The sequence below is a fragment of the Oncorhynchus nerka genome, linkage group LG28 (genome assembly GCF_034236695.1).
Source record: "Oncorhynchus nerka isolate Pitt River linkage group LG28, Oner_Uvic_2.0, whole genome shotgun sequence".
Taxonomy (NCBI): Eukaryota; Metazoa; Chordata; class Actinopteri; order Salmoniformes; family Salmonidae; genus Oncorhynchus; species Oncorhynchus nerka.
In genome coordinates this window covers 20,868,262-20,888,147 of record NC_088423.1, presented here as the reverse complement: position 1 = coordinate 20,888,147, position 19,886 = coordinate 20,868,262, and the positions used below count along the sequence as shown (strand labels likewise).

General features: G+C 43.0%; 1 protein-coding gene across 4 annotated transcripts in view; it reads left to right on the top strand.

Moving 5' to 3' along the window:
- The first annotated feature begins 5,540 nt into the window (after positions 1–5,540).
- LOC115112985 (brain-specific angiogenesis inhibitor 1-associated protein 2-like) overlaps positions 5,541–19,886 on the top strand; it is a 181,574-nt gene continuing 167,228 nt past the window's right edge. For all 4 annotated transcript variants that reach the window (XM_065012692.1, XM_029640123.2, XM_065012691.1 and 1 more), the window contains exon 1: positions 5,541–5,884. In XM_065012692.1, coding sequence (XP_064868764.1) covers positions 5,810–5,884 — 75 coding nt within the window. In that variant the 5' untranslated portion in view covers positions 5,541–5,809. The remainder of the gene's footprint in view (positions 5,885–19,886) is intronic.

Sequence of the window (19,886 nt, the reverse complement as noted above, 5' to 3'; positions counted from 1 at the left end):
CCCTTGCTGCATGACACATCACCTTCACATAGAGTTGATCAGGCTGTTGATTGTGGGCTGTGGAATATTGTCCCACTCCTCTTCAATGGCTGTGCGAAGTTGCTGAATATTGGCGGGAACTGGAACGCGCTGTTGATCTAGACGCAGGGGTGTCAAAGACAAATGGACGGAGGGCCAAATAAAAAAATCAGCTACAAGACGAGGGCCGGACTGTTCGAATGTTCATTGAAAATTTTTTAAATGACGCATATAGTCTAGTGAACCTAATTGAACCTACTGAAAACCTAACAAATATATTACAATATGATCAGATAAATAAAGCAATATTTTCTTATGGCTCTGTCAGTAATCTTTAATTTTCAACAGACACAAAAGACAAATTTCCTTTATATAAATATCCCCATAACATGAACATTAAATGAAAGAAACCGGTATTCAAGGCACCATCAGTAGACTATATTTTCTATTTTAGCAAAAGTGGGCTAAATTTACTTCAAAGAAAAAACAATAATAGCAATTTTCTATCATCCACTCAACTGAAATATTTTTAAAATATAATTGGATTGAAATACAAAAAAATAAAGTGCAAAAATCTATTAATCAAAAACAACACTTTGTTTAAGGAGAAGTAACATGCAGTGAAAACAAATATTAAATTTTAACTTTTAAACTTGAACTGAGTAAAAACTCTAAATATGTGATTGCACAGTAATGTTCACTTGTTTGAGGTTGAGGGTGATACTTGGTGGTGTCCCATCTTTTCCACAAGTTCATCAATGTTCGGGGTAAGGCTCTGAGCTGAAGAAATCCTCAGAATTGAGTGGAGGTGTTCAGCAGTAAGTCGACTTCTGTGTGATGTTTTGTTCAGGTTCATCAAAGAAAACAGTTGTTCACACAGGTATGTGCTGCCAAACATAGACAACGTTTGAGCAGCCTGGATGCGCAGCTGGGGCATTGTGCCGGGAGGAAACGGGCGAACTCCGCAGCACCCACTGCCGCATATTTTGCCCTCAGTGCATCATTGCATTGGAGGTCAATCAACTCCATTTGGAGGTTTGGTGGTGAGCTTTCCACGTCAACAGCAAATGGGTTACCGAGCAGTTCCAACCTGCTTTTTGTGCTTCAAAGTCAGCAAATCGGCGTCGAAAGTCAGCGGCAAGCATACCTATTTTATCAGCCAACTGTGTGCTCGGGAACGCACTGGTAGAGAGCTTCTCTTTCATGGTCTGGCAGCTGGGAAAGTGGCTCAAATTTTCTTTCCGCATCTGCGTCTCCCACAGAGTCAGTTTGGTTTTAAATGCCTTCACTGTACTGTACATATCAGAGATGACACGATCCCGACCCTGCAGCTGCAAGTTTATTGCATTCAGATGACTCGTAATGTCACACAGAAAAGCCATTTCACACAGAAACATTTCGTCTCGGAGTTGTGTTGTGTCTTTCCCTTTGCTGTCCAAGAACAGACAAATCTCCTCACGAAGCTCGAAACATCTTTGAAGCACCTTTCCCTGGCTTAGCCATCGCACCTCTGTGTGATAAGGCAAATCACCATGCTCCGTTTCTAACTCCGTCAGAAATGCCTTGAACTGGCGGTGATTCAAACCTTTGGCTCTGATAAAGTTAACTGTGCGCGTGATGATGCTCATTACATGCTCCATTTTCAAGGCTTTACCGCACAACGCTTCCTGGTGTATGATACAATGATAAGCTGTCAGCTCACCTGTCGCGTTTTCCTCTTGCATCTTTTCCCGTATCTTCGCCACCAGTCCGCTCCTGTGTCCACACATCGCAGGTGCTCCGTCGGTTGTCAAACCCACGAGTTTTTCCCAAGGCAGCTCCATCTCATTTACACATCTTGACACCTCTTCATACAAATCATGCCCCGTAGTTGTGCCATGCATAGGACGTAAAGCCAAAAACTCCTCTGTCACGCTTAGGTTGGAGTCCACTCCGCGGATGAAAATTGACAACTGGGCAATGTCAGAAATGTCGGTGCTCTCATCCACAGCCAAGGAATATGCAATAAAATCTTTTCCCTTTTTCACAAGCTGCTCTTTTAGATTGATGGACAACTGGTCTACTCTCTCGGCAATGGTGTTTCTGCTCAGACTCACATTTAAAAAGAGTTGCCTTTTTTCTGGGCAAACTTCGTCACAAACTTTAATCATGCAGTTTTTGATGAAATCCCCCTCCGTAAATGGCCGGGCTGATTTAGCGATCTCTTCTGCCAAAATAAAACTGGCCTTGACAGCAGCCTGGCCTTGTGATTTGGCTTTTTTGAACAGAGCCTGTCGAGATTTGAGGCCTCGTTTTAATTCCTCTGCCTTTTGTAGCCTTTGTTCCATGTCCATATTCTTGTTTTTGTCCGCGTGTTTCGTTTCATAATGTCGTCTCAGATTATACTCTTTCAGTATCGCCACACTTTCTCCACACAGAAGACACACAGGTTTTCCAGCTACCTTCGTGAACATATACTCCGACTCCCACCTTGTTTGAAACCCCCGGTTCTCAGTATCCACCTTCCGTTTTGCCATTTTTGATGGGTATCTGAAAGTTAATTTTACTGTGATGCTGACGACTGCTGTGCCAATAAATATTGAAATGAAGCAGCCTACTGCTCGGTGCGTCACCTTTGCATTGTGGGAAATGTAGTATTGGTGCGTGTAAAAGATCTGCGGGCTGCCGGCTTGCTGCGGGCCGGTTCTAATAATAAATCAAGATCATCCCAGGGGCCGTAAAAAACCTTCTTGCGGGCCGGATGTGGCCCGCGGGCCTTGACTCTGACATATGTGATCTAGAGCATCCCAAACATGCTCAATAGGTGGCATGTCTGTTGAGTATGCAGGCCATGGAAGAACTTGGACATTTTCAGCTTCCAGGAATTGTGTACAGATCCTTGCAGCGTGGGGCCGTGCGTTATCATGCTGAAACATGAGGTAATGGCGGCAGACGAATGGCACAACAATGAGCCTCAAGATCAAGTTATGGTATTTCTGTGCGTTCAAATTGTCATTGATAAAATGATATTGTTTTCATTGTCCTTAGCTTATGCTTGCCCATACCATAACTCCACCTCCACCATGGGGCACTCTGATCACAATGTTGACATTAGCAAACCGCTCTTCGACAAGATGACATACATACTGTCTGTGATCTGCCTGGTACAATTGAAACCGGGATTCATCCATGAAGAGCACACTTCTCCAGTGTGCCAGTGGACATCGAAGATGAGCATTTGCCCATTGAAGTCTGTTACAACGCTGAACTGCAGTCAGGTCAATATCCTGGTGATGAGAACGAGCACACAGATGAGCTTCTCGGAAACGGTTTCTGACAGGTTGTGCAGAAATGATTTGGTTGTGTAAACCCACAATTTCATCCGCTGTCTGGGTGGCTGATCGTAGATGATCCTGCAGGTTAAGAAGCCGGATGTGGAGGTCCTGGGCTGGCGTGGTTACACGTGGTCTGTGGTGGTGGAGGTCCTGGGCTGGCGTGGTTACACGTGGTCTGTGGATGTGGAGATCCTGGGCTGGCGTGGTTACACGTGGTCTGTGGTGGTGGAGGTCCTGGGTTGGCGTGGTTACACGTGGTCTGTGGTGGTGGAGGTCCTGGGTTGGCGTGGTTACACGTGGTCTGTGGATGTGGAGGTCCTGGGCTGGCGTGGTTACACGTGGTCTGTGGTTGTGGAGGTCCTGGGCTGGCGTGGTTACACGTGGTCTGTGGATGTGGAGGTCCTGGGCTGGCGTGGTTACACGTGGTCTGTGGATGTGGAGGTCCTGGGCTGGCGTGGTTACACGTGGTCTGTGGTTGTGGAGGTCCTGGGCTGGCGTGGTTACACGTGGTCTGTGGATGTGGAGGTCCTGGGCTGGCGTGGTTACACGTGGTCTGCGGTTGTGAGGCCGTTTGGACGTACTGCCAAATTCTCTAAAATGATGTTTGAGGTGGCTTATGGTAGAGAAATTAACATTCAATTGTCTGGCAACAGCTCTGGTGGACATTCCTGCAGTCAGGAATGATATCTACTGCAGCCCTCATCCTCCACCTACAACACCCGTTCTGCCAATCACATTCTGTTAAAGGTCCCCAAAGCACACACATCCCTGGGTTGCTCCTCTTTTCAGTTCGCTGAAGCTAGAGACAGGAACGCGCTCCAACAAACACTCTAACTGGACAGTTTTATCTCAATCTCTTCATTCAAAGACTCAATCATGGACACTTACTGAGAGTTGTGGCTGCTTTGCCGGATGTGTTGTCACTACCTTCTTGCCGTTTTTGCTGTTGTCTGTGCCTAATAATGTTTCTACCCTGTTTTGTGCTGCTGCCATGTTGTTGTCATGTTGTGTTGCTGCCATGCTATGTTGTTGTCTTAGGTCTCTCTTTATGTAGTGTTCTGTTGTCTCTCTTGTCGTGATGTGTGTTTTGTCCTAGGCATTTTGCCTTTTGTTGGGCAGTCCATTGTAAATAAGAATTTGTTCTTTATTGACTTGCCTAGTTAAATAAAAAATAAAAAAATTGCACACTCTCTTAACATGAGATATTAGAGGTATTTTAGAGTTGCATTTTATTGTCCCCAGAACAAGGTGCACTTGTGTGATGACCATGCTGTTTAATCAGATTATTGATATTCCACACATGTCAGGATTATTTTGGCAAAGGAGAAATGCTCACTAACATGGATGTAAAAACAAATTTGTGCACACAATTTGAGAGAGAAACCTTTTGTGCATATGGAACATTTCTGTGATATTTTATTTAATCTCATGAAACATGGGACCAACCCTTTACATGTTGCGTTTATATTTTTGTTCGGTATTGATCATCACACAAGCAATGGCAAAATTGAAAAATGCATTTCAACAACTTAATTCAGGATTTTTACTGTTGGGTTATGTGTTGGAGGGTTGTTAAAAGAGGTACCTAAACCCAGGGGTTGAGTGCCCTGTATATCTCAACAATGTATAAGGTACTGTACTTCTCCATGAAAGGTGACTGAAAATAGGTTTGGTATTCTATACAAGGCCGCTTTTAGAATTGGCCTTGACATTTGGAGATATTTTACAACAGGCTCTTGTAGTGCAGATTGTGACTTTCTGAATAAGGTGTGGAGTATTCCCCTGCCTACATTACATACTGTAGCCAATACGAGAAAAGTGACCCCGTCCTACACACACACCCACTATACATCCCACTCACTAAGCCTATTCATACATGAATAGCTATAGGCATAACTGTAACAGTTAAATAGAAATAAATGAACAGCTATTCAGTGGTAGTGTATTGTACAATGTTCGATAAATACACTTGGTTCTTCGCCATTATACAGTATATGTTATGCATCAAATGTGTGCAGAATTTGTTAATTTACCTTGACCGCAAGAGCACAATCTGTTGAAATCATTATTGTTGTGTATAGAGATGTGTGTATGTGATTGTGTGTACTGAAGTCATTCAGGCATGCAGTTGTTATGAATTATCTTTATGCAGAAGAGGCAAAGCGGAGGCAGTGGTGTGGGCAGTGTTCGAGAGAGAGAGAGAGAGAGAGGAGGCAGAGCCCTTTAAAATGGCAAGCAGCGCTATCCCTATGACATGTTTCCCTCTGCGCTCCACGCCTGGTATAGCCTCCAGACTGCGTGGGCTAGTGTGGGTGCAGTAGACGAGTTTCGTATAAAACCTCTGATTCCGGAGTCTCATATTACGCGCGTTCGCCTCCCTCTGTAGTTGTTTGTTACTACGGCTCCTTCCACCTACTCTGTGTTTTTCTTCAGTAGTATTTCTTAGGAAAGCTACCGTCACTAAAGAAATCTGTTCTATGGTTTTGGCTGAAGAAGATCCCACGATGTCTCGGACTGACGAGGTGCACCGTATAACGGAGAATGTCTATAAGGTAAGAACACCCATGCACCTGTCCATTCATTCCCGCTTCAATAATTCCTCCCTCGATTATTGTTTTCCTAAAGTGGGTTGATGAGTAGAGTCTCGTCAGCTGATGAAACCTGATAAGATTGTGGTTGCTGTTGGATACGTTTTGAACTTTGTTTTAGGCACAGGTCAAGATAAGTATATGATACTTTCTATATTCGAATATAACAAATCAAACATCCTATTTATGTTATATATATATATATATTACAATAGTCGAAACCATTAATAATGATAACGACTTTGGCTTCTATGGTGTACCGGGGAAATGTCCAATCTCACCCCATCCGTCCATAGAGGGTCTTATCACTGCTCCAAAATTATGCTCTTTTTCTCAGCAGTGAGTGACAGATTGCTCGCAGTGACGCCAACAGCCATAGGCTCACAGACAAAAAACAAGTTCCCCAGTCCAAGTTTAATTTGAATACATCATTTTACTTAAGGATGTATAACAAAGTGACAGTTTGCCTCGAGGCAGACCAACAGGGTCTCAGAGCATTTCGTATTATTCTGTACATAAATCCCTCACACTCCATTTACTATAATGTGGTTCGTTTTGTATGGCATGTATTCATTTGTGCAGTAATTTCGTGTGATATGTTTTGAATTACAATTTGTGTACGGTACGAATTTGCAATGAAAATATGTTATGAATTGGCAAAATGTACAATATGTTACAAAATGAGCAAAACTTATGAAATGTTACAAATACTAGCTAGGTGGCTAGGTGCCTAACATAAGCTAGCTGGCTGGCTAAAGTTAGCTAGGCTATGGGGTTAAGGTTAAGGTTAGGGTTAAGTTTAGGAGTTAGGTTAAAGGGTTAGGCCATTAGGGAAGGGTTTGCTAAAAGGGTTAAGGTTAGGGTTAGCGGAAGGGTTAGCTAACATACTAAGTAGTTGCAAAGCAGCTAAAAGTAGTAAGTAGTTGCTAATTAGCAAAAATGCAAAAGTTGTCTGTGATGAGTTTCAAACTCTCAACCTTTGGGTTAGTAGACGTTTGCGTTATACGCCCAACCAACCACCCTACTTTGTTTTTGCCTTAAGTAACCATCTGTCTTATGTAACCATACAAAACTTATCATACTAATTTCAGTGTTCCAGATTTACATTTACTATGTTACGTTTAGTCTATGAAACCAGGCTGGGCAGATAGGAACAGCTCAAATTGCATGGTATGACAAATTGCGGACCAGCAGTTCTTGACTTGACTTGCCTAGTTAAATAAAAATGTGCACTTGAGCAAGGCACTTAACCCTAATTGTTTCTTGTATCAGAGCGTCTGCTAAATGACTCAAATGTTTCTAGGCTGGGTAGTATTTAAAAATCAGGTAAAGTTTATATTAAAATAAAAAACGAACAGCTCTCACAGTAGGTGGGGTTCACCCAATAAAGCCTAGCTGTTGGGAGACATCTGTTAGGGGAGTTATAGGAGTCTCCTGTGTGAGGAGGGATGAGTGTGTGTTGCAGCGATCAGTGAGGAGGGATGGGTGGCACTCTTTCTGTAATTATCATGTGAGGGTGTTGTTCTTTGTCTCAGAGGAGAAGAACTTGGCTAAATAAACATGTGAGCAAATATAATACAATTCAGAATAGTAGTGTCATGTTACTCATGTTCTCTCCCTCTGTTATCTTAGCAAGGTGGCTTATTAGCAGTGCTTGACTTGGGCAGGAGTTCACCTGAACTGAGTACCCGGCAACTCATATTTTCTACTGTTTGAGTTCCTGCACCTCTTCTAGAATAGTAGCTCAAAAGTAGAGTTACTGCACTAAATACAAACAGTAGCGGCACTCCAAATTAGTATCGGCACATATTTTAATTCAAGTCAACCACTGCTTGTTAGAGATTCTGAACTATGGCAGTATTTGATGTTTTTTTTTCTCTACATATTTTCATCACCCTTTTCACCAAGCTAGAGGAGTTGATAGAGGGAATCAAGGACCGTCCCATGCTTGTTGAAACTACCCTGTAGTCTAAAACTGCCCTCCTGCCATTTCCACAACAAAGCTCTCCTTTAGCAGAGCCAAGGGCGGAGGTGCTACTTTTGAGACTCACTGCACTGTAAGATGCCCTATTCCCTTTGGACCAGGACCCATAGGGAAAAAGATGCCATTTGGGAGTCACATGTTTTGTCCAAGCAGGCTAGATTTCAGGAAGTGAAGAGAGCGAGGGAGAAGGGCAAAGGGGCAAGAGGTTGCACAACCTGTGAAAACTGGTCACTGTTCTCAGTACTCCTTCTTATGACATAGTCAGATGGTAACTAGAGCCTAGTGGCTGCTAGGATGTAAGTACTCTCTAGTTGATCTGTCATGGCCATCCGCTACCATGCAACACAGATAGCACTGAGCTGTACACTCATATACGTACTCTCCTTTTGAGGTTAATTTCTAACACCTAGACCTGACCCTCCACATACCCCTGTAGGTAGACTTTAATGATCAGTGGTGGTGGAGCAGCAGCCTGATGCTGAGACCAGTGGGAGATATGTTAGGGTTGTTAATGAATGGCCAGGTTGGGCCATGGAGAGGAATACGAGGAGAGGTGGTAGTTTAATGTGAGAGAGAGCCTTGATGATGGAGTAGTCTAATGAGAGAGATAGCCTTGATGATGGAGAAGTTGGCAAGGCCATGAGGCGATCCTGTATTTGTATTTGTTATGGATCCCCATTAGCTGCTGCCAAAGCAGCAGCTACTCTTCCTGGCGTCCAGCAAAATTCAGGCAGTTTATACCATTTTAAAACATTACAATACATTCACAGATTTCACAACACACTGTGTGCCCTCAGGCCCCTACTCCACCACATATGTACAGTACTAAATCCATGTGTATGTATAGTGCGTGTGCGTGCGTGTGTGTGTGCGTGTGTGTGTGTATGCATGTGTCTGTGCCAGTGTTTGTGTTGCTTCACAGTCTCCGCTGTTCCATAAGGTGTTTTGTTTTATGTTTTTATTTTTATTTTACTGCTTGCGTCAGTTACTTGATGTGGAATAGAGTTCCATGTATCATGGCTCTATGTAGTACTGTGTGCCTCCCATAGTCTGTTCTGAACTTGGGGACTGTGAAGAGACCTCTTGTGGCATGTCTTGTGGGGTATGCATGGGTGTCCAAGCTGTGTGCCAGTAGTTTAGACAGACGGCTAGGTGCATTCAACATGTCAATACCTCTCATGAATAAGCCGAGAGAGATTGACATGCATATTTTTAATATTAGCTCTCTGTGTACATCCAAGGGCCAGCCGTGCTGTCCTGTTCTGAGCCAATTGCAATTTTCCTCAGTAATTTTTTGTGGCACCTGACCACACAACTGAACAGTAGTCACGGTGTGACAAAACTAGAGCCTGTAGGACCTGCCTTGTTGATAGTGTTGTTAACAAGACAGAGCATTGCTTTATTATAGACATACTTCTCCCCATTTTAGCTACTACTGCATCAATATGTTTTGACCATGACAGTTTGCAATCCAGTGTTACTCCAAGCAGTTTAGTCATCTCAACTTGCTCAATTTCCACATGATTTATTACAAGATTTAGTTGAGGTTTAAGTGAGTGTTTTGTTCCAAATACAATGCTTTTAGTTTTAGAAATATTTAGGGCTAACTTATTCCTTGCCACCCACTCTGAAACTAACTGCAGCTCTTTGTTGAGGGTTGCAGTCATTTCAGTCGCTGTACTAGCTGACGTGTATAGTGTTGAGTCATCCGCATATATAGCAACTCTGGCTTTACTCAGTCAGTGGCATGTCGTTAGTAAAAATGTTAAAAAGCAAGGGGCCTAAACAGCTACCCTGGGGAATTCCTGATTTTAACTGGATTATATTTGATAGGCTTCCATTAAAGAACCCTCTGTCTTCTGTTAGACAAGTAACTCTTTATCTACATTATAGCAGGGGGTGTAAAGCCATAACACATACATTTTTTGAGCAGCAAACTATGATCAATAATGTCAAAAGCTGCACTGAAGTCTAACAACATCCTGTGTTTTGGAATGAGAGGAACAGTCAGTCAGTCAGTTAATCAGTCAGTGGGGGGATATTTTCCTGATCAGCAGGCTGCATCATTAAAGAGCCCAGCAGGAGAGGGAGAGATGGAGTGGTGGAGAAACGCAGAGGATAGGAGATTAGTAGCTGCCCTGGTAATTTGACACATGGCTGGGGGCCTATTTTTGGGAGACGGATGCTACCTGGCGGGGGCTGTAAGTGTGTGTGTGTGTGTGTGTGTGCATGCATGCATACAGCTCTTTGGCTGGTAGAGTGGTGTGTGTTTCAGCATGGGTTAATATCTCTAAGGGCCTCTCCAAAGAAACACTCAGAGGTCTTGATTTGTTCATTAAACACCTGACCAGATGAGTGACAGCTTCTATTACATACCATACAACTGGTCTGTTTATTTATTTATTCAGTATTTATTCAAGAGCAAGCGCTTTCAATCAGTATCACCTCATGCAGTTAATTAATTGGTCAATTGCATTTCAATTGTATCAGTTTTGCATGGCAGATCACATTACAGGTGTATCTAATTAACTAATTGCTCAATCCACATCATAACAGGTATGCTGAGAATGTTCTAGATCTCTCAAACTCAACTCTGGACCTCAAAGCAAGTTCTACTGGACCTCAAAGCTAGTTCCTCTGCTTGTTTTCATTGTTCCCTTCTAATATGGGACTGATTTAGTCCTGGCACACCAGGTGTGTGCAATTCATTATCAGGTATGAAACCAGCAGGCACTGACCTTTATATGGTAAGCGTTGAATACCACTGTTCTAGAGAGTCCATGTCTGAAAGGTGAGCTGTTATTTTAGCACCTGATACTCCCAATTCTTTTATCTTGCTCAAGTTTTATCCTCAGTGTACTTTTCAAGCCTGTAAGTGCACAAGGCGATGGCTGGTCTTGTCACAGGGAGGAGGAGGAGGAGAAGAAGAAGAGCTGGATGCTTGCAGTGTAGGCTCCCCAGAGGAGGAAGGGGGGGACCATCCTCAGTGAATTTCATAAAATTTGAGAAACATTAAAGTTATCCTATTTAGATAAAACTATACAAAATATATTAATGTCACCAAATAATGTATTAAATTACATCGTTTTGCAATGACAGTCTACAGCAGCCTCAACAGTACTCAGTAACACCATGGTGTAGCTGGAGTATATCTAGTTTCCATCATCCTCTGGGTACATTGACTTCAATTCAAAACCTAGGAGGTCCATAATTCTCACCCCTTTCCATAGACTACCACAGTAATTATGACAACTTCCGGAGGATGTCCTCCAACCTATCAGGGCTCTCTTGCAGCATGGACTGACATGTTGTCAAAGGATCAGAGAATGAATGTGTCACTGTCCGTCAACTTGATTACTAAAAAATGTAATTCCGAGGCTAGGTTTTAGCAACCTCATGATGGGTATAGGGACCATTTGAGTACCATGTAATAGTCTAAACCAATCAATGTTACATTGAACTGGGGGAATGATAAATGAATGACAGTCATCCAATATGCTGTAATAGAAATAATAACATGCTCAGAAAGAAAATGATCATCCGCCCTCATCTTAAATGGCACCGACCGCCACTGATGCTAGCAGATGGTGTAGTATTAACAAAGGGATTTATTTCATCAAGACAAGGTGCGAACATCACTCTGTTTGGGAGTTGAGTAGGGGAAATGCTTAGCCATAGCAGTATAGTAGTGTGTCATCCTCTGAGAAGCGGGTATATTGGCAGCCTGTCTGTGACGGGGTACAGTGTGGCAGTGCAGTCTCTCTGAAGACCTTGCTATGGCCTGGCAGCTGCTTGCTGAGTAATCTACAAGCTCGCTCAGACTCCAAGAAGACAAGACGCCGTCTGCAACATTTGGCTGTGTGACTCACACGCAGATGTGTGTGTGCATACGTGTGGGCAGTGTCTCACGACTATATGTGTGTGTGTATGCCTCTGCCTGCCTACATACTTGACTTGGCCCTGAAAGGAGGACACCCCCACCTCCAGACAATCTGCTGTTTACACCTATTACAACCTCTGCACACACACACACACACACACACACACACACACACACACACACACACACACACACACACACACTTCAACATTGTGTGGGTGTGTCAGAGCTTAATCATCCTGGCTCGCTTGCTCAATTGAGAGTCCAAGTGAGTATTTCTCTATTAAATTACATTTTAGCATTTGCCGCAGATCGGTGAAACAATTTTTGCCTCGTGTTGAGATAAATGACATAGTTTCAATAGTGATTTTTGATATATTTGATATTATCCATCTCAGTGAGTTATTATTGTGAAATACGTCACTGAATATAATCAAAGCAAAGCTCATTATGTCTGAATATGGAAAAGAATCATACGGCTACATATACTGTACATATACAGTTGAAGTCGGAAGTTTACATACACCTTAGCCAAATACATTTAAACTCAGTTTTTCACAATTCCTGACATTTAATCAGAGTAAAAAGTCCCTTCCTTCCCCCCCGTCTTAGGTCAGTTAGGATCACCACTTTATTTTGAGAATGTGAAATGTCAGAATAATAGCAGATAATTATTTATTTCAGCTTTCATTTCATCACATTCCCAGTGGGTCAGAAGTTTACATACACTGAATTAGAATTTGGTAGCATTGCCTTGGGTCAAACATTTCAGGTAGCCATCCACAAGCATCCCACAATAAGTTGGGTGAATTTTGGCCCATTCCTCCTGACAGAGTCAGGATCCTGACGGAGGCCTCCTTGCTCGCACACGCTTTTTCAGTTCTGCCCACAAATTTTCTATAGAATTGAGGTCAGGGCTTTGTGATGGACACTCCATTACCTTGGCTTTGTTGTCCTTAAGCCATTTTGCCACATCTTTGGAAGTATGCTTGGGGTCATTGTCCATTTGGAAGACCCATTTCCGACCAAGCTTTAACTTCCTGACTGATGTCTTGAGATGTTGCTTCAATATATCCACATAATTTCCCACTCTCATGATGCTATCTATTTTGTGAAGTCCACCAGTCCCTCCTGCAGCAAAGCAACCCCACAACATGATGCTGCCACCCACGTGCTTCACTGTCGGGATGGTGTTCTTCGGCTTGCAAGCCTCCCCCTTTTTCATCCAAACATAATAATGGTCATTATGGCCAAACAGTTATATTTTTGTTTCATCAGACCTGAGGACATTTCTCCAAAAAGGATGATCTTTGTCCCCATGTGCAGTTGCAAACCATAGTCTGGCTTTTTTATTGTGGTTTTGGAGCAGTGGCTACTTCCTTGCTGAGTGGCCTTTCAGGTTATGTCGAAATAGGACTCGTTTTACTGTGGCTATAGATACTTTTGTACCTGTTTCCTCCAGCATCTTCACAAGGTCCTTTGCTGTTCTGGGATTGATTTGCACTTTTTGCACCAAAGTACGTTCATCTCTAGGAGATAGAGCGCGTCTCCTTCCTGAGCGGTATGACGGCTACGTGGTCCCATGGTGTTTATACTTGCGTACTATGGTTTGTACAGATGCATGTGGTACCTTAAGGAGTTTGGAAATTGCTCCCAATGATGAACCAGACTGGTGGAGGTCTACAATGTTTTTGGCTTGGCTAATTTCTTTGGATTTTTCCATGATGTCAAGGAAAGAGGCATTGAGTTTGAAGGTATGCCTTGAAATACATCCACAGGTACACCTCCAATTGACTCAAATGATGATCAGAAGCTTCTAAAGCCAAGACATCATTTTCTGGAATTTTCCATGCTGTTTAAATGCACAGTCATCATAGTGTATGTTAACTTCTGACCAACTAGAATTATGAAACAGTGATTTATAAGTGAAATGTCTGTAAACAATTGTTTGAAAAATTACTTGTGTCATGCACACAGATGTCCTAACCAACTTGCCAAAACTATAGTTTGTTAACAAGAAATTTGTGGAGTGGTTGAAAAGCGAGTTTTAATGACTGAAACCTAACTGTATGTAAACTTCTGACTTCAACTGTATCATACATATGATATATATCATACATATACATATCATATTATACATTTATACATCCTACATATCATGCATACACGTATCGTACATATCATACATGGATAGGGAAGGTTGCTGCACAGCTATTTTCAGGTCTCTCCAGAGATGTTCGATCGGGTTCAAGTCCGGGCTCTGGCTGTGCCACTCAAGGACATTCAGAGACTCGTCCCGAAGCCACTCCTGCGTTGTCTTGGTTGTGTGCTCATAGCAAAGTGTCTGAATACTTATGTAAATAAGGTGTTTCTGTTTTTTTTTATTTTAATAAATTTACTCAAATGTAAAAAATCTGTTTTTGCTATGTCATTATGGGATGTTGTGTGTGTATTGATGAGGGGGGAAAAAACAATTGAATCAATTTTAGAAAGGGAAATGGAAATGGGAATACCTAGTCAGTTGTACAACTTTATAACTTCAACTGAAATGTGGCTTCCGCATTTAACCCAACCCCTCTGAATCAGAGAGGTGCAGAGGCTGCCTTAAAAGGGCATCCACGTTTTCGGCACACGGGGAACAGAATGACAGAATAAGGCTGTAACGTAACAAAATGTGGAAAAAGTCAATGGGTCTGAATACTTTCCGAATGCATAGGGTGCCGAACTCGGCTAGGCGACGCAAATGTTTGTGCCTTGCATACTCCTTTAAAAGACCTTCGCTTGGAAAATGAGAAATATTACTGTTTGTCCCTCTTGAGACGCCGCAGCAACAACATTTTTGTATTTAATTTTTTTATTTTTACTAGGCAAGTCAGTTAAGAACAAATTCTTATTTTCAATGACGGCCTAGGAACAGTGGGTTAACTGCCTGTTCAGGGTCAGAACGACAGATTTGTACCTTGTCAGCTCAGGGATTTGAACTTGCAACCTTTCAATTACTAGTCCAACGCCCTAACCACTAGGCTACCCTGCCAGTATACACTTTTACATCTAACTAAAGTCAGGGTTGGGGTCAATTTCTATTTAATTTCGTAATTCTATTCCTTGCAAAACGAAGAACACCATCCCGACCGTGAGGCAAGGCATCATCATGTTGTGGGGGTGCTTTGCTGCAGGAGGGACTGGTGCACTTCACAAAATAGATGGCATCATCAGGGTAAAAAATTATGTGGATATATTGAAGCAATATCTCAAGACATCAGTCAGAAAGTTCAAGCTTGGTCGCAAATGGGTCTTCCAAAGGGACAATGACCTCAAGCATACTTCCAAAGTTGTGGCAAAATGGCTTAAGGACAGCAAAGACAAGGTATTGGAATGGCCATCACAAAGCCCTGACCTCAATCCTAATTTGTGGGCAGAACTGAAAAAGCATGTGCGAGCAAGGAGGCCTACAAACCTGACTCTGTTACACCAGCTCTGTCAGGAGGAATGGGCCAATATTCACCCAACTTATTATTATTATTATTATTATTATTATTTCTACTAGGATTAAATGTTAGGAATTGTTCAACCTGAGTGTAAATGTATTTGGCTAAGGTGTATGTAAACTTACGACTTCAACTGTATATACTGTTACACACACACACTTATCACATAGTTTTCCATACATAAGTTAAGGCCATGCAACCTGAGTGAGGTGCACATGTACAGTCAATAAACACATATATTTATGTGGTGGACACTTGATACAGTCACATGATATTGTTGTGGTATGTCACAAAATCATGTTACGACCACACATAACAATATTCATTTTATATATCAATATCTTGCTATGTCTTGCTAAGTGGATGGATCTCTACAGAAGGTGTAAATGGTACAGCCAAGTGGTTACTTGCAGAGTAGCAATATCAGAAGTCGATACTTTATAATATTTTACTTATTTTCAAACTATGTACAAGAACAACATCAATAATGTCAGTGATAGACAAGGTAGCCTCCTCCCTAAGTTTGTTTTACTCACTTCTTTAGCACACTCCGCCAACCCTGATGTCCTTGCGTGTGTGAATCCTGGCTTCGGAAGGCCACCAAAAATTGAGATTTCCATCCCCAACTACAACATTTTCCGTCAAGATAGAACTGCCAAAGGGGGAGGAGTTGCAATCTACTGCAGAGATAGCTTGTACAGATCTGTCATACTTTCCAGGTCTATACCCAAACAGTTCGAGCTTCTAATTTTAAAAATGAATCTCTCCAGAAATAGGTCTCTCACTGTTTCCGTCTGTTATAGACTACCCTCAGCTCCCAGCTGTGCCCTGGACACCATATTTGAATTGATTGCCCCTCATCTATCTTCAGATTTCATTCTGTTAGGTGAACTAAACTGGGATACGCTTAACACCCCCCTGGCAGTCCTACAACCTAAGCTAGATGCCCTCATTCTCACACAAATGATCAAGGAACCCACCAGGTACAACCCTAAATCCGTAAACATGGTCACCCTCATAGATATTATCCTGACCAACCTGCCCTCTAAATACACCACTGCTGTCACAACCAGGATCTCAGCAATCACTGCCTCATTGTCTGCATCCGCTATGGATCCGCGGTCAAACGTCCACCCCTCATCACTGTCAAACGCTCCCTAAAACACTTCTGCGAGCAGGCCTTTCTAATCAACCTGGCTCGGGTATCCTGGAAGGATTATGACCTCATCCCGTCAGTCGAGGATGCCTGGTCGTTCTTTAAAAGTAATTTCCTCACCATCTTAAATAAGCATGCCCCTTTCAAAAAATGTAGAACTAAGAACAGATATAGCCCTTGGTTCACTCCAGACCTGACTGCCCTCGACCAGCACAAAAACATCCTGTGGCAGACTGCATTAGCACCGAATATTCCCCGCGATATGCAACTTTTCAGGGAAGTCAGGAACCAATACACGAAGCAAAGGCAAGCTTTTTCAAACAGACATTTGCATCCTGTAGCTCTAACTCCCAAAAAGTTTTGGGACATTGCAAAGTCCATGGAGAATAAGAGCACCTGCTCCCAGCTGCCCACTGCACTGAGGCTAGGAAACATTGTCACCACGGAAAATTTCAATAAGCATTTCTCTACGGCTGGCCATGCTTTCCTCCTGGCTTCCCCTACCCCAGCCAACAGCTCTGCACCCCCCGGAGCTACTTACCCGAGCCTCCCCAGCTTCTCCTTCACCCAAATCCAGATAGCAGATGTTCTGAAAGACTTGCAAAACCTGGACACGTACAAATCAATTGTGTTAGACAATCTGGACCCTCTCTTTCTAAAATCATCTGCCGCCATTGTTGCAACCCCTATTACCAGTCTGTTCAACCTCTCTTTTGTATCGTCCGAGATCCTTAACAATTGGAAAGCTGCCACGGTCATCCCCCCCTTCAAAGTGGCTGACACTCTGGACCCAAACTGTTACAGACCTATAGCCGTCCTGCCCTGCCTTTCTAAAGTCTTCAAAAGCCAAGTCAATAAACAGATCACTGACCGTTTTCGAATCCCCTCGTACCTTCTCCACTGTTCAATCAGGTTTCCAAACTGGTCACGGGTGCACCTCAGCCACGCTCAAGGTATTAAACAATATCATAACCATAAAAGACAGTACTGTGCAGCCGTCTTCATCGACCAGGCCAAGGCTTACGACTCTGGCATTCACTGTATTCTTATCAGCAGACTCAACAGCCTTGCTTTCTCAAAGGATTGCCTCGCCTGGTTCACCAACTACTTCTCAGACAGAGTTCAGTGTGCCAAATCGGAGGGCATGTTGTTCGGACCTCTGGCAGTCTCTATGGGGGTACAACAGGGTTCAATTCTCGGGCCAACTCTTTTCTCTGTATATATCAACGATGTCGCTCTTGCTGCAGGTGATTCCCTGATCCACCTGTATTCAGACGACACCATTCTGTATACATCAGACACTTCTTTGGACACTGTGTTAACAAACCTCCAAACGAGCTTCAATGCCACACAACACTCCTTCCGTGGCCTCCAACTTTTCTTAAATGCTAGTAAAACTAAATGCATGCTCTTCAACCGATTGCTGCCCGTACCCGCCTGCCCGACTAGCATCACTACTCTGGACGGTTCTGACTTAGAATATGTGGACAACTACAAATACCTAGGTGTCTGGCTAGACTTTAAACTCTCCTTCCAGACTCATTAAACATCTCCATTCTAAAATTAAATCTAGAATCGGCTTTCTATTTCGCAACAAAGCCTCGTTCACTCACGCCACCAAACGTACCCTCGTAAAACTGACTATCCTACCAATCCTCGACTTCAGCGGTGTCATTTACAAAATAGCCTGCAACACTCTACTCAGCAAACTGGACGGAGTCTATCACAGTGCCATACGTTTTGTCACCAAAGCCCCATACACCAGCCACCACTGCGACCTGTGTGCTCTCGTCGGCTGGCCCTCGCTACATATTTGTCGCCAGACCCTCTGGTTCCAGGTCATCTAGAAGTCTTTGCTAGGTAAAGCTCCGCATATTTGTTTCTGTCCTACCCTTGACTTTGGTGCAGGGCATGTGATGTCCATAGCAAAACTCCCTGATCTTCTCAAAAAGATAAGTTTGTCTAGCTGTGTCCAGCCCAGGTGGTGCTTGTACAGGCTGACCATCTATGAGAGGAAGTATGTCAGCGTTGCGCAGCTGCTGAAACCTCATCCCGACAGTCCGAACGCTCCTTGGCGACAACAACACCAGGCTCCAGAGCATCGGAGCTGTAAAACAGGGAATAACAACATCAAAAAATCTGAAGACATTACAACCCTGCACAACATCAATTCACCTCCCAAGTTTAGATTAGAAGAATAGCTGCATACAATGCAATGACAATGATTTTCACCTAAAGTGCTGGTACTGCTTGATCTGTGGCAGCTGCCTGAAGTACGGAGTCAGGTGTTGTTGCCAGCCATAGCTTTCCACCAGCACCGTACCATCCTCCAGTCCAACGAGCTGTGGGATGTTGACCCCGTCACAGTGCTGTCCTTCACAACACCACCAATCTCAGACAAAGTGTTCATTCTGGTCTTTCTAAAGCGCAGCTTGATGAGGCCTGAGCATCAGCCAGGGGCAAACTTGGTGTGACTTGTGATCAGGAAATGAAGGTTCAGACTGTGGTGGAGCTTGTGCAGGCACAATACCAGAGCACAAACGTGTTCTTGTTTTGACCACTGCAGTTATCACAATTCAGGTCCACACGTGTTTCCCCAGTTGGTGAGAAATGGTGCATGTAATTGATGACTGCATTTCTGCCTTTGCTTGCTTGGGGCAGCTCTCTTTTTGTTTTTATGGGAGACATTAGACCATTCTCCTTGTATGATTGGTGGAGGAGAGTCAGGTGTGTTCTACTGATGCTGAAGACAAATTCCAGATAAAAATATTTTTTCATTTTTATACAATATATGTTCTCTCAGAATGCCATTTCACATCACTACACCCAGTTCATACACATAATGTTAGTTAGCTAGCCAGCCATCTAACATCAGCTGGCTAACGAATAGCAAGCTTTAACTAGCATTACCAACCAATTGTCATAGCTACCTAAAGTTAACCAAATAGGTTCAATGTTAGCTAGCTAACATTAGGCTATAACTATCAATGTGAAATGGCATTCTGAGAAAACATCACTAACGTTACACACACTTTGTAAATGTAAATGAATGTTAGCTAGCAAGCCAGCCATCTAACCTCAGCTAGCTAACAGCAAGTTTTAACTTGGTCATTTGTTTAGACATGTAATGTTAACATTAGCTAGCTAAATAATTAACTATAATCCCAATCACTAGAGTAACGTTACTGGCAATACAAACCGATTGTCATAGCTAAAGTTAACCAAGTAAGTTAGGTTCAATGTTAAAGTTAGCTAGCATGCCAGCCATCAAACTCCAGCTGGCTAGCTAACAGCAAGCCTTAACTTGCGATGAAAACACATTTCTGACAAAAGCTTCTCGGCAGACTACAACCCCTTTCATTAAATAATATGTCCTGTGTCGTTTCCGTTTAGTTTGCACAGCTTGTTTGGCCCGTTGTGTTCCATTGATCTAAAAACTCACAACAACACTGTTGATC